This window comes from Clytia hemisphaerica, unplaced genomic scaffold (genome assembly GCF_902728285.1).
Source record: "Clytia hemisphaerica strain Z4C2 unplaced genomic scaffold, Clytia hemisphaerica genome assembly, whole genome shotgun sequence".
NCBI classification, from domain to species: Eukaryota; Metazoa; Cnidaria; class Hydrozoa; order Leptothecata; family Clytiidae; genus Clytia; species Clytia hemisphaerica.
In genome coordinates this window covers 1,828,901-1,856,158 of record NW_027104175.1, presented here as the reverse complement: position 1 = coordinate 1,856,158, position 27,258 = coordinate 1,828,901, and the positions used below count along the sequence as shown (strand labels likewise).

At 35.9% G+C, this 27,258-nt stretch overlaps 4 protein-coding genes across 4 annotated transcripts in view; all 4 read left to right on the top strand.

Annotated features, from left to right (window-relative positions):
• Nucleotides 1-27,258, top strand: part of LOC136814452 (uncharacterized) — a 792,139-nt gene that overhangs the window by 56,454 nt on the left and 708,427 nt on the right. The gene's annotated exons all lie outside the window — the stretch shown is intronic.
• LOC136814511 (uncharacterized) lies at nt 1,969-10,494 on the top strand. The gene is made up of 7 exons (XM_067071067.1): nt 1,969-2,071; nt 2,494-2,727; nt 3,018-3,202; nt 4,007-4,161; nt 7,695-7,829; nt 8,411-9,278; nt 9,636-10,494. The coding sequence occupies exons 1-7, from the start codon at nt 2,030-2,032 to the stop codon at nt 10,492-10,494; spliced, it is 2,478 nt and encodes an 825-aa protein (XP_066927168.1). The 5' UTR covers nt 1,969-2,029.
• LOC136814468 (glutathione S-transferase-like) lies at nt 12,998-15,597 on the top strand. The gene is made up of 4 exons (XM_067071019.1): nt 12,998-13,244; nt 13,873-14,007; nt 14,902-15,055; nt 15,309-15,597. The coding sequence occupies exons 1-4, from the start codon at nt 13,031-13,033 to the stop codon at nt 15,520-15,522; spliced, it is 717 nt and encodes a 238-aa protein (XP_066927120.1). The 5' UTR covers nt 12,998-13,030; the 3' UTR covers nt 15,523-15,597.
• LOC136814426 (microtubule-associated protein 9-like) lies at nt 17,932-27,067 on the top strand. Its single transcript, XM_067070972.1, has 7 exons — nt 17,932-18,019; nt 18,462-19,155; nt 19,804-19,896; nt 20,996-21,113; nt 21,648-21,753; nt 23,827-25,112; nt 25,735-27,067. The coding sequence occupies exons 2-7, from the start codon at nt 18,501-18,503 to the stop codon at nt 26,867-26,869; spliced, it is 3,393 nt and encodes a 1,130-aa protein (XP_066927073.1). The 5' UTR covers nt 17,932-18,019; nt 18,462-18,500; the 3' UTR covers nt 26,870-27,067.

The window sequence follows — 27,258 nt, the reverse complement described above, 5'->3', positions numbered from 1 at the left end:
GTTATGATACTCTATCACTGACTCTTTTTAAAAAGCATTGATAACATTTTTGAGTTGTGTTTTCAACGACGCAAATAAAAATATCAACTTTGAACTTGATCTAAGATCTTGGGTTGTCGTCATGGTTACTTTTCTCTACGTTGATTGCCCGTTAAATAGAATCTGGATTGATCGGCACAGGTCGATAATATAATTTCGACGTGTGCTCTTCACGGTACATTATGGCAGGAGTTTGACACAGAGGTATCTTATAGGTCCACAACTTCTATGAAAAAGGCACACTTTCGATGCGAAAGCTTTAGACCCTTTTATGATGACATCAATTTTAATTTTACCCCTCTACAAGCAAAATTTCAAAATAAGTTTTCAAAAATAAATTTGCGGAACAATAATAAGCGGAAGAAGAGCTTTTCAAATTTGATAACCTTCATTCCGGGGGGCACTCGATTCAAAAACGACCATACGTGCAGCCCAAAATTAAGCCTTTGAAATCGGACCCTTACAGTGCAGAGAAAACTTTGCAATATTTGAGCAACTTTGAGCGAAAAATCGACTCTTATGGTGCATTTTCTTGAAATTCTTTTACCATTTTCAGGCAAAATATGGTCAGATTTTTGAAATTTCATATCCTTAGAGTGCAATTTTTCTCACCTTTGATAATTTCAACCTTTACAGTTCACTTTTGGAAGCTTGGAAAATATACCCTTAAGGGCTGCAGGTATGGTAGGTCATTTACCTTGAGTACCCCCGGCCTTCAATAGATTCCACCTATTCGTTCTCACCTAAACATGCATATTCAAAACCCATTAACTAAGTGACTGACAGCATATTTGCTGTTCTCAGTTTTAAGAGTAAGAAAAAAGAAATACCGATTTGAGAAATATACGATTTTTTTATAAGAACATCCAAAATTTTTGAAGCCTTCGGATGTTTTTAAGATTTTGGGTTTTAAGCCTAAAAATGTTCTTAAAATGTTCTTATTTTCTCCATTTTGTGACAATTTTGACCGATTATCAGGTGTTTTTGAGTCTACAAAGCCTTAAATTTTTCTTATAACTCGTTCTTAGCCTTTTAGCCATCGAAAGTTTGTGTTCTTATATAGTTTGTTCTCATAAAAAAATTTGCTGTTTTCAGTTTCAAAAGCATAAAAAAAAGAAATAGCAATTTGAGAAATAAAGGTCAAAATAAATTTCAACTATGTTAAGCCGTAAACAGGAAAATTATATTTTAGAACATATCACTGTTAAAGCTGTAAAGTGAGACATAAAAGAAGATTCTAAAATTTGAAATAGATCTCAAATTTTTGATGGATTAAAGGTCTCAAAGATCAAATAATAACTGCAGTTTGAAACAAAGTAAACAGGCCCTAACAAAAGTCGTCACTTTTGTCAAGAAAGGTAACTGTATACACCGTAAACAAGATATACTTTTTTTAATAAGAACAAGCTATACAAGAACATAAGGCTTCGCTGGCCAAAATGTTAAGCACAAGTTAAGAACATTTTAAGGCTTTTGACTCAAAAACACCCGATTTCTTAGGGAAATGGTCAAGAATATTCACAAAATGTCGGTCAAAATAAGAACATGTTAAGAACATTTTTAGACTTGATACATCCGAAGGCTTCAAAAATTTTGGATGTTCTTATTAAAAAAAACATGTATACTTTTAGGACACTTTTCTGCAAATAGTTTGAATATTATACCAAGGATTAAAGTCAACGAACAACAAAACCAACCTGAAACGCAATTAATTCACATGCAAATATAACATAGCATAGTGGATTTGTGAGATTACGTCATTTGAACTATTCTGTCAAACATATTAACTTCATTGTTGATAGATCTTTGTTGGTATAATGCTTGGATAATTTTTGCTTTCAAGAATGATTTGTCTTTTTCTTGCCACATTCGCTTTTACTGCAGAGATTTACTTGAGTCTTGGTCAAATTTTAACTACTACAAGAATTCTTACTCCAGAGATATATTGTTCGATATTACATTGGCAAAACAAAATTGATGAATTAAAATCATGAGAGGTTTTATTGGTTTTGTTATCGTGCAATTTTTGCTGGTAAGTTTTTACTCATATTCTCAGATTTAGTTTTCTGTCCTCCTCAGAGTTGGTAGTATGAACCAAAGTGTATCTCACATGTGATGTTTGTTAGAACTCTACGGCAATGAAGTTTCCATAGATATTGAATCTGGTTACTGATCTTAGAGCTAGAAAAAAGGAAAAAAATTCCTATATTGACTTTAATCATCCTTCCCGCCTCTTTACCCTTTGAGGATTAAAAAGGGGGGGTTGTAGGGGCTCGCAATACCGTTTTCCCTTCAAAATTTTTGCTAAATCCTGGAATCCCAAAAATTGAAAAGTAAGGCTAAATGCCGTCACCGTCTGATTTTAAAATACCGTTTTCCCGTCTCTTTTTTTGTCAAATTCCTATGCTAGATATGGCTAGATTGATATTAAGCCATTTGAAAATTTTCTCTAAGGGTTTGTGTTGGTCCACCAGTAAAAAAATGGCACACATTGAATTTAAAGAATATGATGGCATTGGCGAAGATTCTGATACTAGATGTCAAATATCATTTGAATTTGAAGTATCTTTGACGTCAGACATATCAAAGGTTCTTGGGAAAAGCACCATATCTCCATTTGATTGTGATGCAGCAAAAACCAAATACGACATCAACAGTGTCATCAAGTTTGATTTTGATAAATTTGGGGTAAGTTTGAGTAGATTCACAGAGATTTAAAATGAAGGTATGACTAATTTTTACAAAAATCTTGGATAGCGGCAACCTTAAAATCGGTGACGACCGATGAGGCTCACTTAAGATTCAAACTTTGAAAGTATGTACATCGACAGGTTGCACCGTCCCAATGAACAAAGCCACAAAAGGTCTGGGAAAGACATCTTGGTTTCTTAATACTCTGTCATCGACAAAATAAGCAGAACTGTAATTTCTTTTAGCCAAAATTTCTCCCCCTTAAGTACCTCTTTTTAATTACTCAGGTGTCATATGATATCAAAGCTGAAATCAAAAGACATACTGGCAGGAGATACGATGTTGTTACATTATTGGATAGTTTGAGCAAGACATTTAGTATTGGTAGATCACAAGCCACTGGCAAAAGAATTGGTGGTGACATCGATAAAACGGCTAGTGGTAAAGCAAGAACCATTGAATGGGAATTCAGGTAAACTTTTTCCCGGTAGTCAATAATCAATGAACTTAAAAATAACGAATAAAAATCTCCATACTCTCCTGCTGTATAACAAATGAAAATTAATTATGTTCATTTCAGTATCCCGTGGTCGACATCAACTTAATTGCTCGTAGACCAAAGAGAGAATAAAGACTGAACCCAACAATCTCAGAAAGCCAGTTCTGGGGTTCAGAACTCCACTCGTGAAATCTGTGACATCTTGGCCTTTATGATGTTGAAATTTTTCCCGTTACTATAAATTTTAGCGTGTCGGGAAAGTATCTTTACATCAGGTGCCAGACAATTTGCAACCGATGAGGATGTCTGACGGAAAATTGGAACCAAGAGTCTCTTAGTTCGCATTTTAATAATGCTGATAGCACTCATGAAAGGTTGATCGTACCAGCGTTTATCAGTAAAACCAATAGTGGTGCAAGTTGCTTTGGATACAAGATTGGTTAGGCTGCGCGCATCATTATATGTTTTGATATAGGGAATATGAGCTAACCGAGAGCTAACCCTGTCTTTGTGTATTTGAGATATTTAAATTTCATCAAAATTGAATTAAAAATTTGAATGGCTTGAGGTTAATACAATCACTGGATTTATGAACTTTTTAAAGAAAACTAAAGAAGGCTATCCCAAAATTTTGGGAAGCTCTCGGACGGGAATTTTATACATAATACACATCCCCTATATCTAAACATATCAGAAGAGATGCGTGCAGCCTAGAAATTAGTCTGACGAACAAGTTTGCTTCCCTTTTTAGAAATGACTTTGATTTTATTTTTTCAGAGTTTATTGTAACGATAGTGATTACCTTCTACCTGACTGCACCATCGAACGATGTGTACCACGTGACGATACGAATGGTCATTACATGTGTGATGCTCAAAATAATAAAGTTTGTTTACAAGGCTGGGTGGATGCCACGACGAATTGTGTCACTCGTAAGATCTTATTTTCTAAATGTTTAAGGTACAATTTGATGGGATTTTACCCTGATCGGGGGTCTCTCCTCAGGCAGAATCAGGTATGGGAACGTGTCGCTGATCAGGGTTTCTAATAAAATATCTGAGTGTCACAAATTCGTAAAAAATTGAAAACTGTATCCAATAAGGTCGATTTTTGTCATAGCTCAGGGCGGGTTTCGTGAAAAATAGGAAATATTACTTCTGACAAGGCCTAAATTTTCTTTGATATGCTCCAAATTTAGTCAAAAAGGTCAAAAATTTGCTAAATCTTGGTTATTATCCTAACAGCATTAAATTGAACTCTTCCGTCAGCAGACAAGATTATCTCATTCACCGGTGAAATTTCAGCCTAAACTTAGCATCAAATTAATTAGAAACAAGCCAGAAGGCTGAGAATTCGAAAAACTCAAGTCCAATAACTTAATTACTTTAGTTTTTGCCTGATTTTAGTATTTTAGTAAGATCCAACTAAGTAAAGCTCGTTTACTTTAAAAACTGAATGTTTCGTATATTTTATGTAAGGACTCTGAAAACCAGAATTCTACTTACCAGTGGATACCCCTTAAAACCACATACCCCTTAAAACCCACAATGTTGCATTTTTGGCTTTCATAACTACCAGATTTAATTTTATGTGGTATGTTTCACTTTTTTACAACCTCTTATAAATGTTCTTTCATAAAATACCAAATTTTAAGGATTTTAAAGATGCTAAAGTCTTAAAATTCGAAGTTATTCAAAATTTTATCAAAAATCCCTTCAAAAAATCAGGTTTTTTGGACCTAGAAATTACACAATTGAATTTAAGGTCATAAAACCTATACTTTTTAGATACCTATACTTATGGTAGGTATGAAAAAATCATTTTCATCTTCGTGAATAGACCCCAACGAAAATGACAGGCCCTTAAAATTCTACTTTAAAGCACTTTTATGGTGATGATCATTAAAATCTGAAAATCGACTTTCTCAAAACCTGGTCATGTTGCATACCAAAATGTCACAAATTTGATGGAGATTTAGAAAAACATTAGAACCATAGGTCAAAAATGAAGCAAATGTAGGTTTTGGCCTTTCGTAGCCGTTTTTTGACGAAAAAACCACACACAATTGCATTATGGGCATGAAATCCTGAAAAATGAAAATATTGTTGTGGGAATGAATTTCTAGCAAGTCTTTGAACCATTGAATCACTTAGCAACACCAAATTTGTATCCATCAGCTTGAGTATCCCGTTAGCAAGGGTCGGACTTTGTGGTTTTTAGCCTTATTTTTGTAGGTTTTAAGGCGTATTTTGATTTTAACACATATTTTTGAGATCATTTAGGTACTAATGGTATATTCATAACATTAGTAACTTTACAGTGAATCACTGTTCAAAATTTGAGGTCAAAAGAACTTTTTTGTAAAAAGTTATTCGAGAAAAACCATTTTGTAGGTTTTAAGGGGTAAATAGCTAAAACTGCACTTTTTCACTTCCTCGTGAAAAACTGAAAACTGTTTTCTACAAAACATCACTGCTAGGGAAGACAATCATAGACAACGTACTTTCAACACAAAAAGTTTCAGCCTTACACTCCAACTAAACAATGAGATAGAGGGTACCACTTTTTATTGTGGGTTTTAAGGGGTATCCACTGGTAGACTAGCAAACTAGTCTGTTAATTAATCATGTCAGAGGGCGGGAACATAAGGCGGTGGGCGTTTGCTAAAATAGGAGCTGCGTAGGAGAACGAGCAAATGTTGGTGAGAGGCTGCTGATAAACACCGACAAAATTTCTACCTACGCTTACCTAACTCCTACGCTCACTTTTCCCGCGTGATACCATTTCAGCCCGACTGGCGTGCCAGTCTAAATTCTACCTGTAAGGCTTTTTGAGAAAAAACATAAATTTCATATAAAAATCTTTACTTTTGAGAAATAGTTTTAAAAAACAGAAATCAAAAATCAAGTTTCAAAACATGACGTCATCAAACAAGATATTGACACGAGACATAAGTAAAACCTTGTCACTTTTGAACGCTTTTCAATTTTAATCTTTCATCGAGTTTCTTAAATACAATTTGATACGACAAAAATAAACAGTCAAAAAAACTAATACGACAGTTGATTGACCTAAAATAGAGCTGACTAATAAGCTAACACATGAATTTGGTTTTGATTAAACGAAACTAAAAACAGACTACAATCCAAGTACTTCAGCAATAACAAGTGTTGTTAACTTTAAGACTTTTCTAGCCGAAATGACAAAAATGATTAGATTTTTATTATTTACCAAAGCGTTAAAAAGACATCCTGCCTTAACATCAATAAGATCTATATAGTATTCAGAATTTTTTAGAAAAATATCCTAGATAAAATACCTTATATTCCTTCTGAGACAGCCCATTACAAACAATGATACAGGCTCTGGTTGGATTTCTATTCATTTTATTACCACCTGCTTAAGGGCTCTGGACATACCCAATTTTTCGATTTTACACCAACTTAAATGGCAATTTCTGCATTTTAAAAAGATTAATGTATAACTTTTTTATATGTCCTGTTAAACCTACCTTTTTAGAATTTAAAAATCGAAAAATTGAGATGAAAAAATTAAATGGAGATAAATAAAAACAAAGAGTTTTTCGAAGAAGAGTATTTCACCTTTCAAAGCCCTAATCTCGGTAAAAATCAAACATTTTGGAATTTTTTTTGGTTCAGGTGATGTATCTATTTAGTATCTAAAAATACAATTTCGGAAAATTTTTGTGGAAGTATCTTTCCTTTAAAATCTCCAAAAAACCTCATTTTTGGCAATTTTTCTCCACTAAATTTCCATACAAAAACAGCTATAACTTGGGATGTAGCGAAATAGAAAATTTTTCCGAAAAAATCTACATAAAGAAATTATTTGTCATTAACTTAAAAAAAGTTTGAAACAATAAAATGATTTCCCCAAGGAGATAAGGCTTTTTTTGTGAAAAGTATATGAATAGCGTCGTTTTGACGTTTTATTAAGGTCCATGCCACACTTATTCCTTAATTACTCATGATGTAATTACTTAAATTCATTTTTTCAAAAGCAATTTGTTCTTAAACATGTCAAAGAAGCGAAAACATAAGGTTTTATCTTCAAATTCTGAAATTGATTTTTCACTATGACCAGAGCCCTTAAACGTTCTTCCCGGGTCATCGTACTGAATAAAAAAATTCCCGTACGGAAACCTCTGTGATGAAGTATGATTTACACAAATAGTAACACTTCTCTTGTCGTCTCCCCTGTCTCACCCGCACTCCATCGCGGCGGTCGGTTTAAAAAATCTCAAATTAGAAAAGATAATGACAACAGACCCACTACAGGCAATGAATTTTGAAATTAGCCGTAGATATCCGGTCTGTGTATATATTAGGGTCATCGAGACAAGTTAAAGTTGTGAGCTCGATCGTGTATTCATGTAGAAATCATCCCACATGTATGTCGGATCGGTTTCACAATTTCTATATTCCAAAAACCATTATCTTTGCAGCTGAGTGTCCAGTGATTGACAAACATGATCGCGTTGATTGCGCACATTCAATTATCAAAGGTCCAGAATGTCGATCGATGGGTTGCTGTTGGAGCCCTCTTGAATCAAACTCAATTGAACCATGGTGCTTTTATAGTAAGTGCAATGATTGGTTGGATACCCAGCTGACAACGTTGTTTCAACGTTCATTTAACATTATATGGACGTTGTGAACGTTAGATAAACGTTAAAAGAACGTTGTATGTCAGCTGAGTAACCTACCTCATTTCTTAAACTTATTCGTGGTGATTAGACCATCCTTACTTCTCTCTCACCTTTTCATCAAGCAATCCTTCCCACATGACTTACCAAAAAAATTTTAATTTCCCTTGAAAATTTGATCTAAGGAAAGCTTACTGGAGTCGTATTGAGCCTAGCTAAAAAAACGATACTTAAAAGATCGTTCAAAACTTTGTTGAGTCTTCATTGGTGATGTTTCATTGGTCATTGGAGACTCAGAAGACATCAAATTGCCCACAAAAACTAGAAAAAGTGTTCATTTGTAAAAAAAGAGCCTTTTACATATTAACCGAATCAAAATCTTCAAAAGACAGGCAAAATTGTGTGTAACACCTCATATCTTTCACAGTTGACTGATTGTCTTATACAATATCCTAACATATTAAGATCCTCATTCATTAGAAACCACTTTATTTTTTGTACTTTTTGTATAATAGAAAACGTTACTAAACCATCAATCAGCTCCAGCATCGCAGTACCTCAATCAACATTAATATCATCATTGATAGTGGAAGCGGCATCAATTGAGCCTTCTTTCTCAGTATTGGCAACTTCATCGATGCTACCATCCTTCACACCATTATCTCAAATAGATGAAACCTCTCTCTTGGCAACTTCATACAATACAATATCATCAGATGTGTTCTCTACATCAATCTCTTTTATTGGATCGTCAACATCATCACTAATGGTTCTAGAAACTTCAATGTCATCAGCTGTGGAAACTTCAATGGCATCATCTCCAATAGATCTGGAAACTTCGTCATCACTTATCTTCGAATCTTCATCAGTATCTTTACCAATAACTTCATCCCCAATTTTACCAACAACACAACAATTCAGTTCTTCAATCAACATGGAATCAACATCACCTACTCCCTCGTCTACAACCCTTTTCTTAGAATCAAGTTTTTCTTCATCAATGAACAGTAAGGCGATGTCAACTATCATACAGAGTATCTCAATGACATCAATATCATCAAGCTTTATGGAATCTTCAAACACTTCTTCGAATAAAACCTCTGCATCAACAACCAATAATCTCTCCATCATTTCAAGCAATGTCACCGAAGAAAAACCAACCATTTCATCAACAATGTTTCTACCTTTGAAACCAGAATCAATCCAACCATCAAATGCGGCAACCTTACCAGCAAGTAGTACAATAGTAATAGTTTTGCCAGGCAAACCAGTTCAAGTGACCAGGGCTGATGACAAATGGAAATGGATTTTGATCATTGTTGGTTCATCTGCTATATTCCTGATATTTCTACTGTGTTGTTGTTTTTGCTGCCAAAGAAGAAGGTCAGTTCTACATTGTGCACACCTCTATATCATAAACCATGGCCTCATACCCCCTTAAAAACTCGGTCAATTTCCTTTGAACAAAATATCTCCGCATTTTTACTTTATTGGAATACTATCATGTGCTTTTAACCCGAAAATCGTCGAGAAAATTGTCATACCTACCCAATGAAAGTACTTCTTCGATTTATCCCATTCTTCTAAAAGGATTCTGAGCGTGTCACTTAGATAAGAGTGGTTTTACAATTTTTCGAAAGGAATAGAAGGGGAGCCCAAGTACTTTATTTTCTGACTAGTACACATACCACAGCCTCCCTAGACATATGATTTAACGTTATCCCGTTCTTATTACTTTAGATTACGTAGGAAGTTAGAGCAACACGAGGCACAAATAGAAGAACTTCGTGAGATGTCTAGAAACAATAACAGTAGTTTACGAGGGCGAACATATTCCAACGTTTCTCTTGACAAAGAAGAGGCTATTCAACGTCATGAAAAGAACAAAGACTTATTAGCGCAGGACGGTAGTGAATTTATTGGTTTTACCAATGAAATGTTTCAACCAGACACATCTCGAACTGAGGTTCGTAGGCCTTCTTTAGGACCTTCAAGATTACAGCCACCGCAGAAAAGATCAAATCGTATCCCTTCGTTAAGCGATGCAGCCTTATTTCCTCACCCGCCTTTTGATTTTATGAACCCTCTACATGAAGACGAACATAAAGGGAAACCTCGATCATCTTCTCCAGCAAATGCGGTACAAAAGAATGGAAATCCACAAAATGCAGGTCCCCCATCGCCCCCGCCACCACCACCACCTCCACCACCAGCTCAACCACAAACACCGGTCAAAATTCGTTCCAGCACTCTCAACTCGTTAGATCGATTTCAACAGCAACAAAATACATCGCCTATGGATTCACTGCTCGGTGAATTCAAAAAGAAAATATCAGTTACTGAGGCTCCAAACAATGACCAAATAAGACCTGTAAGAGCTTCTACGTTCTCAAAGAATGCTAATAAAGACATACCAAGCAAACCTCGAAGAACAACCACTGATGTGAATAAATTACCGACTGCTAAAAAACCGAATAGAATGCCAGCTAAGAAGGCAATGAATGGAAATGTTAATGGCGATATCAATGAGAATGAATTTGAAGGATTTTATAATAGAACTTTTAACCCTGAAATGAACGAATCTGCAAGTCGATTCTGAGAGAATTTTACCAGGAAAGAGCAACTGTAGGACTTTGAGAAGACTTTGGAAGACCTTCTTTGTAACCTTTTCACAAAAACAAGATAACCGTGAATTTGTTTCTATTTCTCATATTACGAAGGAACAATGGATTTGAGAAGGATTAAGTCCTGGGGGGGGGGGCACTACTGACTTTGACGGCCGACGTGCACGTGTCGCTTGAGTCTGAAAAGTGTGAATTTGGAACCCTGTCAGAACGAAAAGTCGAAAACTTTTCCATTTATACAGTACATACAGTGATACACATGTTTATTTTGTGAGTGTCTTTGAAGCGAAAATCTTTAATCTGGCTTATCTGTAGGATGGAACATTGATACACATCTTGAAAATTAGTAAATTTTGTCAGATCAGATATCTTCAGAGCTTAAAAAGGGAACCTAACCAGCGGCACATCCCTGTATCCAATTTTACTTAAGAGCCCCCCCCCCCTGGCATCAAAGTTTAACTGACGAGCCTCAAAGTATATGACCCAGGGTAACGGTTCCAAATTTACTAATGTGTACCTCAAGGCACTCATGAAATTAAAATGAAAGAAGAAAGAAGAGGGCCTAAAAATGTTGATCTGATTGAAAGTTCCCTGACTAAACCATTGGAACAAGGTCATGTAAATTACTTTTGGATAAAGTTTTTTTTCACGATTCGTGTGTACTAGTATAAATTTAAACGTTTAAATGTGAAATTCTAGTTTTGTATTTGTATAAAAAGTAAAAAATCAAACAATTTTACAGACTGTCTTGTACATATTGTAGATGGTAGAAAATTGTGAGCAATTCAACAGTCGATAACGATAGATGAATATGTTGAGTGCGTGGAAATTGTTTTAATGATCTTTAGGGTCTTCATTTTCTTCATTTAGAAGTGGGAATTTCCCCATAGATTCAATGAACTCCTGTTAGGGGCCTGTTAAGCTAGCGTAATCTGGACTTTGAAATCAATAGGATGGACGCTAGTCTTTTTTTGGCTCTTTTTCTCAAATTGTAATTATCTGTCATTCTGTCGGACATCAAATTTTTGATGTGGTCTTTCCTATGTGTGGGCCAATTTCTGATTCTCATTCTTGAACCAATATCAGTGCGTCCATACTAGCCTTAAAATCATAAAGTATCAATGTGGTCTCCATCAGTTGATTAAGCTCTTATTTAAACGATAGGAAATATTTGTCTTACCAGAGATTTGATAAAGAGTCAACTATCTGATGATGCCAATGTAATCTCTTCTTTCTGTACTAGCGGCTGCTATGAAATTCGTTGTATTTTGATAAACTTTGAAAGATAGCTAAAAGTTAGCAAAGATCCAATATTTTAAAAAAACTTTATAAAATACAGAGAAGGATATCAAAATTTAGTAAAAAGATTTATTTTTGAATCAGCTAGCCTCAAACACCATTTCAATAAAATTTAGATTTTTTATCTCAGTGAACGGTGGACCATTGAGTTTAAAGCCCCGAAGGGGCTAGAGAGGAATATTCAATCTGACGTTGATGTGAAAACCACGCAGTTTTGGATTGGAAACAACTGGCTTCAAAGAGTTGCAAATCTAGCCTAATCGAGGCTTTGAAATCAACATGATAGACACATTGATATTACTTCAAGAATGAGAATCAGAAATTCACCCACACATAGGAAGGACCAGATCAAAAATTTGAAGTTCGACAGAATGACAGATAATTGTAATTTGAGAAGAATATCACGAGAAAAAAACATGCAATATGTCTATCAATAGTAAACATGGTTATAAATAAGCAATTAAAGCAAAAAATCTGCCGATTGGATTTGCTATGAAAGCATTATCGACAAATAAGTTTGTTATTATTTGTTAGTTTGCTTTAGCGAGGTAAAAGTCAACACAGATTAAGTTTTATGGTTTTTAGAATTTACGCAAACTTTAACTGTATATTGTAGTTCTTCTGGATAAGCATATTTCTGAAAGTCTGCTTGTTGATTTATGTCTGTCTATAAGCATTGCACTTGTAAGCATATCTAGGCTCAGATATGGGGAAAATTGAGCATATGGAAAGCATTACTTGAGCCTACGAAAAATGTTATTTCCTGATTTCGGCTTTTTTAGCTAGAATTTTAAGGCTTTTCAGTATTTTCCTAAATTTTTGCTTTGGATATAAGCATCCCTCAAGCATTTTTTTACCCTTATCAAACTTTCGACCTAAGCATCTCTGAACCTGTTTTCGGATTTTTATATGCTTATAAAAAAAACATGTAATCTTCTATTAGAGGCCCCGTTCGAGCAGTTGCACGTTATATTTTTTATAATAACATCCAAAATTTTTTAAGCTTTCGGATGTTCTTATTTTTTTCAAGTTCTAAGCCTAAAAATGTTCTTAACATGTTCTTAATTTCACCATTTTGTGAGTGTTTTGGTCCATTTTCCTAAAAAATTAGGTGTTGAGACCTTATGTTCTTTTATAGTTTGTTCTTATGAAAAAAACGTGTCCAGCTCATAGAATCTCATAAAAACTCTTATAGAGATATTAATCAAAAGGATGAATTCAAACTCTGGCGAAACTGACTGGCAATTAATTTACTGGCCTGGTTTCTGTGGACGTGGAGAATTTGTGCGTTTAGTTTTCGAAGAAGCTGGCATCAAGTATGTAGAGAATAATGATGCTGAATATATTTATAAATATTTCAAATGTCATGAGAATGAGATGGATGGATTTCCAATGCTATCACCACCAATAATTAAAGACAGAAAAAGTAAGTTTTTTACATGCCCTTACGGAGGGGGTTTCAAGGGTCTTCAATATCGGAATACAGACAATTTTTCTCTCAAATACCACAATCCAAATATCAAAAGCCCCGGCCAAAAAAAAGGGAAAGGCAATACAGTTTCACCGAAAACAGTGACCCCCCCTTAAGAAATGAGACTACACCCAACTCGATAAAATTTGAATCTTGAACCTTGTGCTATCCTCTAACAGCTCTTCATGTTGCATTGTTTCAATAACTGGAATAAAATCATTTTAGAAAGTTACAATTTGATAATTTTGACTAGCCATTTTTAACTCAGTAACCTCCGACTCATTGCCAGGTGTAACGAAGACATTTCTTGAAGAGAAATATCTAAAGAAATACCCCTGGAATCTCAGACGTGGAAAATTAGGGAACACTGTATAAAAGATCCCTGGAATCGTTTGCTTACTCATCAATTTTAATTCACAAGCTTTTTCACATTGGATTGACACGGATATGGAGCAAGATTGGTCATAAAAAGGAAAAGAAAAACATTTTTTTGCTTATATTAGCATGTCCTGATATGAAATATGTGTCTGATATGAAACGGGAACACTTATATAAAAAAAAACTTTAACCATTTCTTTACAAGCTGGATTTCAATTATGTCAAACACCAGTCATTTGTAAATACCTGGGCAAGAGGTATGGGTTGTATCCTGACAACGAGGCTGATGAATTCCATGCTGATCAAGTCAACGCTACAATTCATGACTATATTGGTGAAGGTTCGTAAAAGAATTGATACAAAAAAATACTTCTTTCTCTTGCTTGTTGATTTTTGAAAATATTCCAATTTCTCTAAATAACCAGATACTTAGTCTATATTTTCTATACTTTCAGGGGTACTCAGATCACATTCACATCTTCGAACCTCCTTTTGATTGCCACCACCACACCCTTGCTTTCATAGTTTTAGAACAAATTTAAAGTCTCCTCGAGTCACAATCTTTTCTAATTCAAACACAGGGTACTAGGAAATTCATAGATAACTTGATTCCCCGTCGAGTCCATTGGATATAGCGCTGTTAAAATTTTGTCCCCGGTGGGAAAAGACCCTTTGATTTCAGCCTAATGGCAAATTGACTTTTATTTCATCCCAATTTGAAATTCATGGAAAGATTTGTACCCTAAAACCATCCCCAATGGATTTTTCAGCTGGAAACAATATAAAAACCCTATCCCAATTGGGAAAATCTCTACTGGGAGACAGGGTTTGAAAATGGACACATAGAAAATTATCCCAAACTTTGCTTATAATTTAGAGGCGGAAGATCCTCAATTATTTGCAGAGAGAGAAATTCATCTGAGACGTAAGGTTTTGGGACCCTGAAAGCTTGCTCAAATCTTGTCTGCGACCGCATTCGGAAGCAACCCGAAGGCTCCTCTTTCGATAGCTGTCTACCCAAAGGTAGCGGAGGACACCACTCTTTATTCCTGGATTTCTCCACTTACCCTTGATCCTTCTCTTAATTGTTGAGCATTAAGCAGAGAGGCGTCAAGTACCATGGGAATCTTTGGTATGACCCAGCTGGGGGTTGAACCAACAACTTTACGCACCGTGGTCGGATGCTCTACCACTGCACTATGGTCGCTAAATCTTTCTACCGATTACATTACAGGTCGATTATCTTTCCATGGTATAAGTCCGAACGAAACCTATGAAATACAGAAGGAGGAATCTAAACCCTACATTGCACGATTTGAAAAAGAACGTATACCAAGATACATGAACCATTTTGAGCTATTATTGAAACACAATGACGGGGGTAACGGGTAAGTAAACCTAAAGAAGTTTCAACCACGTCTCACTGATCTTAAAAGAAGTTCAAAAAATACAAGAAACAAACAATTATAATTGCAACTGCATGCCCTCTTTTCAAAAGTCCCAAGATCTTTTTGGTAAGATCAGAAATTAAGTAAAGTCAAAATTAAGTATAGAATCTAGAAAAAATGAATGCCATATAAAGGTTAAGGAACATGTTCCGTACAAGAAAATTCGTCAAGCAGTCTGTCTTTTATTTCTTAGGTACTTATTCGGCAGCAAGTTAACATACGTTGATTTAGGACTATATCACATTCTTCGAGCAACTGAATTCCAATTCCCACAATCCTGGACCAACATTTTACCCACAATTCCTTTGCTGAAGGCATTTAAAGAACGAATTGAAAATCGACCAAATATCAAATCATACTTGAATTCAGATCGATTGAAACCATTCTGTGGGGATAGTATGATGTAATACGCTAATATATAATGTAATATATAATTCGTATTACTATGATGTAATATACAATAGATAATACGTAATACGTAATGCGAAATGTTTTGTATACTGTAATAAGGTTTACAACTTATAATGATAACTTTATTTCGTATTCTCATATTTTACTCAGCACACACAGGAAACATACTAGCCTAGTTAAGTAAGCCCGTATTCACACGGCTAATGGCAATATAGCATTTTCGGTGCTTTAATGATTTTTTATATTTACGGATTTTAAGTTTGCCTTGGAATGGTTATTCAGTCGCAACTTAACATCAGATTTATCCTGTGACTGGATCAAACGAACTTAGATTTCTAGGCTAGAAACATGAAAAAATGAAAATAGCTCCGAAAAAAATACTGTAACTTGTCAAATATGCTATTGCTATTCTCTGCAAAACACTGACTGACTGAGAAACTGAATTAACAAAGAAAGCTCTATATAATATCACTCTCTATAATAATGTAGAACTATCATTAAGGCTACTAAGAGCAGCTGATTGAAAATTGAAATTTTCCCTAAGCAGAAACACTTTAACTAGAATGTGCAACCTGACGATAGGAAGATAAATCTGGAGTAGATATAATAGAAATCTTTTTATGGTCTCTCTTATGGTAAGTTTTAACTGTGTAAGGTTTTCGAAAGAAAAAGGGTCTTATCATGGCCCGAGCGTACTAAGGTTGCAAGCAGACTTTCAACCCTAGGACCCTTGGCGGGACTATAAAAGAGGAAATTTCGTCAACTCTACGACCTCATAGGGACCCACATAATTTGAACAAATTTCTTTGCCTATTTTTCCTATCTTTAGTGAGGCTGAGATTTTTTCAAGTTTTTAAAATTTGGTTGAAAATAGCCGGAAAATGCACTCAAAATTAACGAAAAAAATAATAATTTATCAGAAAATTTGTAAAAAAACAATTTTTAAAAGAAATTGGAGGGGGAAGTCAAAGCCCTCGGTAGTCTTTAAGCCAAAAAAGTCAGAACAATGCAAAGATTTGACAAAAAATCCACTTTTTTTAGATTTTGACCGTTTTTTGACCATTTTTGGTCAACGAGTGATCCAAGAACCTCCAAATTTGGCCCTGCTTTACTTGATTCTGTCTTCCAGCGAATTAGTTTGGAGTTTTACTACTGGACACTTCTCTATCATTCAGGCAGGCCCTCGCAGCGATCCAGTCCGATAGATCCGGAGATATAAGCCTTTAAAATTTGAATTAGCGATTTTCTTTAAAAAACTTAGAAAAAAATGACCGTGGCACTTAAAGGGTTAATTTGTATTTGTATCAAAAAGCTTTTGGATAAGGAATGTTATAATGTTACCATGGAAACGATCCTCTGTGTTACCAAGTCACATATAAACGTAATTAATAATGGTGTTCTTGTCTGCTATACAGACTTCCTTTTTTCATATTTGTTTGACTAAAACATTCTTTACAATCAATCCTTTCTTAACTCTACTAGTTGTTTCAAAACTTAACACAACGAGCTTTTTTTTAAGAAACTCAAATCTCTGATTGTGCTTAAAAAAGAAAAATGTTTATTTTGAATCGAGAACCAAAAGTAATTATACACCAGCTCAAAAAATTTACTTCGTAAAGTTATCAGTCAAAAACTCATAGGGTCCTAAGTCCATTTTATAAATCATATACCTTATCGTTAATGTGTTTAGGCTTCTAGAAATATGCGTTTCTTTCTTATCCCTTTGAGTGCCAGGGTCCTTTTTTCTAAGTTTTTTTTAAAAAATCGCTAGTTCAAACTTTAAGGGCTTATATCTCCTGATCTAGAAGGAATTAGAAGCTCGTATATAGCTCGTTGGATAGCTTAGAGTCTCTTCTTTCTTTTAGGCGCCTTCGGCGCCGCCCAATTTAGGAAGGGCGTGGTGGGCGGCGGCCAAGGGGGGGGGGTAGGTTAGGTTAGGGAATTAAAGCAGTCAGGCCCGCTGCGCGGACCTGACTGAACTGATGAAAAGGTGCCCAGTGGTAAAATTTCAAATCAATTCACTAGAAGACAGAATAAAGTAAAACAGGGCCAAATTTGGATGTTCTTGGATCACTCGTTGACCAAAAATAGTCAAAAAACGGTCAGAATCTCAAAAAAGTGAATTTTTGTCAATTTTTTGCAATTTTTTGACTTTTTTGCTTAAAATTTCGCTGGAAAGACTCACTTTTGAATTTTTTTTTGCTTGACCATAAAGGACAATCTAATTCCTACGAGTTCGACCAAAAATAACGATTTCTAACTCAAACTGGGCATTACAGGAGGGCTTCGCCCTCCTATATAGCCCATGTCGTATATATACGACATCGGCACTTAAAGGGTTATAAAAGCAAGAGAGAAAAGGGGAAAATAACGGTTTACAGACATTCCAAGGTTGAGAAGGAGCTGGTTGGCAAGTCTTCTTTCAAATTGGAAATCTAATTTTTGTTGTTGGCCAACCTTAAACACTTGAGGATGGGGATTTTGGACTAGAAGGTAAGAGTTTGTGTAATTTTGAAAGATCAAAGGGTTTGAAGTTTAATCAAACTTTTTAAGGGCAGCTCTTGTTAAACTTACTTACCTTACTACCAAGCCTGAACTAAAGCTTCCCATGATAAAATCTAAAGGGATTTGGAAGAGCTAGTTAGCTATTAAATAATTAGTTTTTTTGCTCCCTTCTCGAGAAAAGCATGATATAAAATTTGGCATGTTAGCGAAGATTTACATTTATTGATTCTAATTTAATTTCTTGTCAGACTCCATCAATTGCCAAAAAAATTGATATGATATGGTTTTGTAGAGCTAGTTAACTATTGAGAAAATCCTTAGCTCTTGGAAGCTTCTCGAGAAAAGGGTTGAAAGCAAGGCGCTACCAGATTATTTTCGAGATGCATTAAAAGGATTTACTTGTATTAATTCCCATTTAATTTTTTACCAGATTCTAATTCATTATGCATCAATTGCCACAAAAATTGATATGAAAACGAAGAGTCCGCCAAATCTAAGTTCACCGGCCACCACACTGGATGATCTACCAATACGCATCTTTGTGCATTGCCCAAACGAAAACATTGTGACATTCAATCAAATAAAACAGCACTCAACTATCAATGAGATCAAATCACAACTAGAATTACGGACAGGGATCCTAGCAGAATTACAATCGCTATATTTCAGTAATGTGAAACTAGAAGATGGGCGTTCGCTTCGAGAGAAACACATCAAAAATGGATCTGTACTCAGGATCAAGGTTAAAGAACGAAGCTTACAACAGATCTATACAACATCATGCCAAGGGAATATATCTGAAGTATTTCAACTCGGAGTTGAGTATATAGATGATGATTCATCGTCTGATGATATTGATCCAGAAGATAAGAACAGTATCCCGAACCATGTCAAAGCTTGGAATTCATTTGTCCCGTTGCGTGCTTTCCAAGCTCTTTTTGCAGCTTGTTACTCTGGTCATTTGGATTTATTGACCAAGCTTGTGGATCACGCTGCAGCAAATATAGGGATGTTAACAAAGAACCGACACTCTCTTCTTCACGTTGCAGCTTTCAATGGTCATTTACCGTGTGTTAGTTTTCTGTTGAGTAAAGGAGCTAATCCAAAGTTAGTGGATTTAGATGGTAAGGTGGTTTCGTTCTTTTTCAAGCTATTAGAAATTAGATTAATTTAATGAAGTTAAGTCATATGTTTTTATGGGGATATTTGGAATTTTTATGCAAGATTCTTAGAAATAGAAGCTTCCATGTTTTAATAATTATACACCCCTGTCTCGACGATCCGGTCAGAGCTTATAAACTCTGGATGGATGTTAGCTGAAAGTTTTTTCTAGCGTTTTATGACATGCATAGGTACTGTTAAACGCTCTGAAATATCAAAATTAAAGTCGAAGAGGAAGGCTACACATTAAATTGCCCTTTGATAAGGCTGGGGGTCTGATATTTAACGAAGGAATGATTTAGTCAATCAATTATTAGTGAGCCAGGTTCTAGGATAATCCTAGACGATCCTATCGTCTACACAAGGTCATTAAAAAAGGGAATAGTTTAAGAGAGACGTGATAAATTCGGGTGGAGTAAGCAGTGGCAGAGATGTTTACAGTGTTCCAAAGCTCTACCGCCACTTTTTTCCCGTAAACCGCCTTGCCGCCCTAACTCTTTCCTGCGTTTGATGACCTCTAAAAGGAAGATAGCATCGTCTAGGATTATCCTAGATCATCCTCATCCTAATATCATCAGATATTGTAGAATGTTCCTTATTGACTTTCTCAGGGATGTCAGCATTATCCTTGGCAGCAATGAATGGTCATCTCAAAGTTGAAAAGCATTTGTGGTTGTTTAATTGGAACATGGAAATCATGACAGGTTTGTTGACAATGGGGGGGTCACTTGGTTTAAGAGATGACGGGTATGTCCGAGCCATAAAGCTCGAAAATAGACTGAATTTCGAAACTTTAGTCCATTATTTTGACGTTTAAGCCAAAATTTTGAATATTTATGACCCTTAGAGGGACTTTCGAGGGTGTAAAAAGGGGCCTTTATGGTTCACACATACCCGGCACCCATTTTGCCTAAGTAACCTCAGTCTCGGCTATCTAAGAACTAAAGATACCAATGGAAGAAGTCTGATTCACAGACTTTACAAAACTGATAGGATTACGAGTACTTTAGTGAATGACGGCAAACTAGAAACAGTGGGTACCTTAAAGATAGTAATTTTGGCGGGAATCTAATTTGGCGGATGGCCGAAAAAGCGTTTTCAGAGGGAATTCGATTTTGGCGGACGAAGGACATTTTTGTCCAAAAATTCCATTGAAAAAGGAAAAACCTGTTTTAAAGCCTGAAATAGCACACATTTAGGGGAATAAATAGAGCAACTTAAATTTGGCGGGAATTTAATTTAGCGGATGACAAAAAAAATTTGGCAGGAACTTAATTTGGCGGATTTTGACCAAATCGAACCAAATTTTCTTCCCGCCAAAATTTCTTCCTTTAATGTATTTCAACAACGAATCTTTGATTTGAGGCGCTGACTCTTTAATCAATCGGTCATTGTTTCGGTCATAGTTATTCGCTGTGAACGTTTGATTTTTTTGCCAGCTGAAACACACAAACATTATTTATTTTGACACCCCTGTCTCACAGACCTGGAACTTCTTTCATCAGCGGGGATAAAAATTCCTATTGAAATTCAAATGGGCATACACATTCTATTGTTCCAAGGTTAAAAAAATACAATGGTGATGGTTTTGGAGTGGCAATTTTTAAATATTGAATTTCAAATGGAGATGAAATCAAAGTCAAATTCCCAGTGGGCTGAAGTTCCAGGGTATTTTGTTACTGGTGACGAAATTTTTGCCAAATTTTCCGGTGGGGCTGGGGTCCCAGTGGGTCTGTGACACAGGGGTGTATTTTGAGAAGAGATCGTTTGAGCCAACCAAGACTTTCTTTTCTCTTCCCACAGGTTACCAAGAACACCAACAGAACATGATGAGATTAGAAAAACGAGAACTGTCTGAAAAAGAAAAAGATTTATTGGAAATGAAAGAAACAGCAAAGAAATACAAAAACCAATACAATAGGTAAATCTATTTACAAATCGACCGACATTAATCACATTCAGAGATTTGTTTGTAAATTTGCTGGAACTGCTCGAGGGGGAGGGAGCACTCAAGGCCCTTTTCAGGCCCGGCGGAACAACCGTAAGAGTGGGGAGGCTAAAGGCTCGAAATGAGATAAAATTCGCTAGGAATTTGAAAGAAAACTCACTTGTGCAAAAGTTGGGAGGCTAGAATCTCCCCAGTCTCCCCACTTCCGCCGGGCCTGCTTTAGGGTTCATCTTTTCAGGCTTCCCAAAAAGAACTGTAAAAGTCAAAATGAGAGAAAGTGCACTCTAACAGAATAACAATGTAAGGAAAACGCAGCTTCTTGGGTAAAACTTCGGAGAATATCTGACCATTTTTTGCCTTATAAATGGACAAATCTATCGTAAGGGTCGCTCTTCATCTATTCGCAAGATGTTACAGTAAATAATCCGTTCCTCAAACCTCTATAACTCGAAATGTCCCCCCTTGTCGTTCGAGTTATCCATAATATACTTTATATATTGTTTCCAGGGCGAAGAAAGAAAAGAATGAGGGCTTAACATTACCAAGCATCTTGACTGACCAAATGAAAAATATGAAGATCGATTTCAACAACATAAACAAAAGTGATAATTCGGTGAGCAGACCTTGTATTCGTTTAACACTGACATTCCACCAGCGAAATTGTGTTCTCTTAGAAATGATATTTTTGGCTGCCGGTAGCTAGCTTTAATTGAGGACCTAATTCAAAAATTTTGCAAGATCTAAAAAGATAGAGTAACAAACATTAAGGGTTTAGCTATCATCAAACCAAAATAATTCGATTCAAAGTTTAAGCATTGAAAAATCTTAAAAATACAATTTTAAAATTTTTTTAGAACGTTAAGGATTTAAAGATTAGACAGAAAAAATACTCAAACCGCCTTACCCGCCACCAGAAGTTTGTGTGATGGCGTGATTAGTGTTTGCGTGATCTAAGATCTCAAAAGCGTGATGCGTGATTAATGAGAGAATCATTTGGCCCGATGGCCCGAGCCATGACACTGTTTGGTGGCTTCAAGCATGGCGGCGGAACCACCGTAAAAGTGGGAAGACTAAAGGATCAAAATGAGATAAAACTCGCTAAGAGTTTGAGAGAAAAATCTCATTTGCTCAAAGTTGGAGAGGCCCAGTCCCGGGGGGGGGGGGGGGCGGTGGGTTTACCAACTGACGGTATGTGCGGCGAAAAAAATGGCTTTTAGAATCGCACCCTTACAGTGCATTTCTGATATTTTGAAAAACATACCCTTAACTGCCGCACATACCTGTCGGTCAATTTGCCTGACTGCCCCCCCCCCCACCTCCTTCAGACTGATGGATGCTAATGTGATTTACTTCATTAGGAGTTAAGATCTTCCATATTGAGAAGTTTGAATGCTATTTTTATAGAAGTGAAGGTGTAATAGTATTATTGAAGATATAGACTAGCTAACTAGTCTGTTAATTAATCATGTCAGAGGGTGGGAACATAAAAGCAGCGGGCGTTTGCTAGAATAGGAGCTGCGTGAGAGAACGAGCAAACGTTGGTGAGAGGCTGCCGATTAACAGGACTTTCAGCCCTTGGGGCCGACAAAATGTCTTCCTACGCTTACCTAAGTCAGTGTTTTTTACACTTTTGGTAAAAACGTGAAAATTTGGGCACTTTTTTAAAACCAAATTTTAGAGAGCAAGTTTTCGTTCATTATCAAATTTAGTGGTTCTATTGGAGAGAGAAAAGATTAAAGATTCCATTCCTTTTTAAATGAACAATATAGCGTTATTGTACTAAAAGTAACGATCTTTCAAAGTTTGGAGCAGTTAATCATAAATTTATTCGATTGGGAAATGGAAGAAATATTCCATCGGCAATAGCTCATTGAGTTTTTAAGCTTTTGGGCTAAAATTTGGCAGGCAGAAGCCTTTAAGCGTTCGCAATCCGTAAAAGGAAGAATTATTCCATTTAGAGCAATTCTGGAGGAGTTATTCCACTTTTTCTTTGGATAAATCATTAACTTAATTCAAAATTTTATTGGGTAGTATTTGAGAAAGTAAAAAGCCTGCTTTATCCGTAGGGTAAGATATAAATTTGGTTTTAAAAAAGTGCCCAAATTTTCACGTGTTTGCCAAAAGTGTAAAAAACACTGACCTAACTCATACGCTCACTTTTCCCGCGTGATGCCGTTCCAGCCCGACTGGCGTGCCAGTCTATCAAAGATATAGAGTTTCCCTTTTGATCAACCAAGCGGTATTTCCTGGAATCGTCTCTTGAAAGCTTGACTCACTTATAAAGTGAGGAGATTTTTTATAACATCAAGTGCTGAAGGACTAGAGTGGAATCTTAAAGTCTTTTGCAAGCAAGAAAATATCTTTTCCACATTATGACGGATCAAATCTAAAGCTCCCTTAGTTTTCACGTGGCATATTTTTCGAAATCTGATGATAGATTTTACTTCTAACACAGTGGTACCCAGCTGACACACAACGTTTTTTCAACGTTTATCTAATGTTCACAACGTCCAAATAACGTTCGATTAACGTTGAATCAGCAACGTTTTGTGCCAAGTGGGTAAAAACCAAGTGGGTCAAGAAATAAGGGGCTTTATTCCTCATCCAATATTTTCATCGCTAACTCTTCCACGGCTTCCATTGATATTGTTGCCATATTGTGTAACTTCTTCAATTTTTATTTCAGGTAAGACTACCGGATATACAAAACCAAAAGAAATCAAACGAAAAGCGAAAAACAAAGAAAAAGCAGAAAAATGAAGATCTTCCAGCAACTGGCCATGAATCCCAAACAGTGACACCATTAAACATCAATCCTCAACAACCAAGACATACTTTACCAGCACAGCGTACAAACCACTCAAGAACAATCTCGGCCCCAGCTCCCATAATAGCCAATGGTATGCCACAGTTGACAAAATACAGTCGATCAAGCGCCAAATCTTTGATTAATATAAACAGTAGTAGTCAAACACTGAATACTAAAAATGCACCTACAGTTGTTCTGAAATCGACCAAAAAACAACCTCTCAATACGCAGTTCAAGGCAAATTCGAATCATTTAGCTGCTCATCAAAATCTCCAGAATCGATATGGGAACTCGATGACAAATCTGTCCGTAAATGGTGAAAACGGATTTCATAGATCCGATTCTAACATTCACCAGAATCGAACTTTGATCAAACAAAGTGAATATTCTCCAAATTTTGTGTCTACAGATAACCGATCGTACGCAAAAGCAAGATTCGCAAGAGTGAGAACAGATTATAGTCCAAGTGCCGATAGACCTCCAAAACAGGATGTCTCTCCGAATCCACAAATAAAAAAAGTTATTGTGAAGACTAACAGCGATAGACTAAATAATGAATATTCTGTCAGCTTGCGTTCAGAAAAAGACCAAAATGACGGTTATAAAATTCCATCCACAAAATATGTTGCCCATGATATGAAAACTAGTGATTCAAGGAAACAAACTGCTCAGGCTACAAAGACAAAAGAAGGGTGTGGAAAAATTTATAGTGACCCCGAAAGAAAAGAAAGTACAGAAGTAATTGATGCTTTCTTAGATGCTGTCATTAATAAATCGAAGAAAGATTTGGTCAAGTCCAGTACTGCAGAGCTACACACTTCAAAGGACACATCAGACCAACCTAATAATGTCACAAATAAGTCATTAGTAAAGGACTCAACTAAAGATTTGAAAGATAAGAGAAATTTAAAAGTGAGGTTCGCTGAGACTGAGCAAAATGAAAATGAAAAGAGAAACGAGATCAACACTGATGAACCAATCAATGAGCTTATAGCTAGGTATCCTGAGCTCATGGATACTAATGGCGAAGAAAAAATGAGTAAGGTACCCAAACTAGCAACTGTGATGGTTGATAGCATAGATTTGAAAGAAGGATCTAAAACAAGAGAAATCATTACAACAGACCCAGATGGAGTGAGGTTCATAGATGTCCCAAGTAAAAGGTAGGGGAGATTGTTGATCATCATAATTTGGTATAATTCCCAAAGAAATAGTCTCTAAAACCTTTTGAATGTTCTTGAGATAATGTTCTAATAATTCTGGCCTCCAACCCAGCTGGCACACAACGTTGTTTTAACGTTCAAATAACGTTATTTGGACGTTTTGGATGTTACATGGACGTTGTTTTGACGTTTTGTGCCGTCTGGGAAGCTTTATGTTCTTATACATTATATGCCTCAAGGGAAGAAATTTTGGTGGAAAGAAATTTTGGCGAATTGCCTAAAAATTCGCCAAATTCACCAAAATTTCTTTCCGCCAAATCTAAATTTATAGGTCATTCGCCACAATAAATTCTCGCCAAATTTAATTTTCTTTCGATTTAGTCTCTATTTCTCCTAAAAAACTCTTTTTTTCCCCTTTTTTAGCTAAAATATTGAACAAAAATGGGTCGTTCGCCAATATTAATTCTTGCCAAATTTAGAAATTTTATTAAATCGCCAAAATAAATTCCAAAAATTGGCGAATGGGCTCATTCACCAAAGTTTCTTCTCGCCAAATTTATTCTCTTAAAGGTACTTTGTTCTTTCATATTTCATGAAATTTCTTACTTTTTCTCTTCTTCAGCTCCCAGAACGACGGTAGCCGACGAGGAGAAAAGTCAAATGATAAACAAGGAGTGCAAATTCCTTCACAGGGTGAGAATGAAACACCATTACAAATCTCTGCCTTATCTGTCAAAGATAACGATGGTGAAGAAGCCATCTTTGAATCACTATGGCAACCTATTAATTCACAAAACACATCAGAAGTTAAAATCAATGGTCGATTTGTTAAGACTTTTGATGAGTGGCTGGATGAGAAGAATCAGCAACGAAAACAGATTGAGAAGAGTTCACCTGATGTGAAGAAGGAGGAAGTGAGTAACGAAGAGGAGAAAAATGGAGACACGAATGAACGAATGAAAGCTTATAAAGAATGGTACGCTGCTAAAGAGAAGGAAATCAAAAGACAAAAACGATTAGAGAAGCTTTCACCAGAACCTCTCAGACGCATGCGTACTTTTTCATCTCACGCTGTTACATTCGAGAAATGGCTTGAGAGGAAACGCCAGTTACCGCCCCGATCTTTGACACCAACGCAACAAGAAGGAAAAGGTGTGGATGGGCGCCCACCCGTAAGGCGTGAACGAATACGCCATGGGATGACTTTTGAGGAATGGAAGAAATGGAAAGAGGGTGAAAGAAAACAAAAACTGAAAGAAATTGCACAAAATTACGAGGATTCTTTTAAAGAGCTTGAAAAAGAAAGATGCAAAGAGTTAAATATGCGTAACTACGAATTATGGTTAGAGCGTAAAAATGAGGAGAAAAAGATCAACATGGCGCTTGAAAAAACAATACGTGAACAGAAAGAAGAATCCTTGAGGCGCCGTAAGCTACAAAAATATTACGATCCACACATGAAGACTTTCGAGGAATGGCTTTTAGAGAAAAAGTATGATGAAAAATTCGTAAATGAGCAACGTAAAATGTTACGAGACCGAGATGAAGATGAGAATTTTGGAGATGCTGACTCAGCATCGAATGCGATTTTCGAGATATGGTTGACCAATAAATTTGCACAAGAGATGCAAAGGGAAAAAGGGAAATTGAACCATATGAAATATGGTATGAATTTTGATCATAAGGACAATGAGAGTGATGGAAGTGAATCAGAGACAAGTGATTACGAAGATGACTTTGAAAGTGACTCTGCCTGATGATGGGTACTGAACATATGCAAGTGGCGAAATGACGGGAATGCCGCCCGATCTTTGAAAATCGGAAATTTTAGGGTCTAAAATCGAGAAAGAAAATTGAAATTTTGTAAATTGTGGGACCCTTACCGGGACTTTTTTCCTAGATATTGTGATTATTACGAACCTTATTAAGAGGGACTTTTGAAGTTTCAAATAAAGGTCTCCTAAAGAGAGGCACATACCCGTAACCTCCATTTGCCTAAGTACCCTCTGACATTTTCTAATTCGATCTTCATTCCAAAAATTTTTCTTCGAGTTAGAGAAAGATTCGAATTACAGAGAGTATTTAAATCACTTTCCAATTGAGGGGGTCAATACTTTTGTTCGAATTACAGAAATTTCAGAAAAAT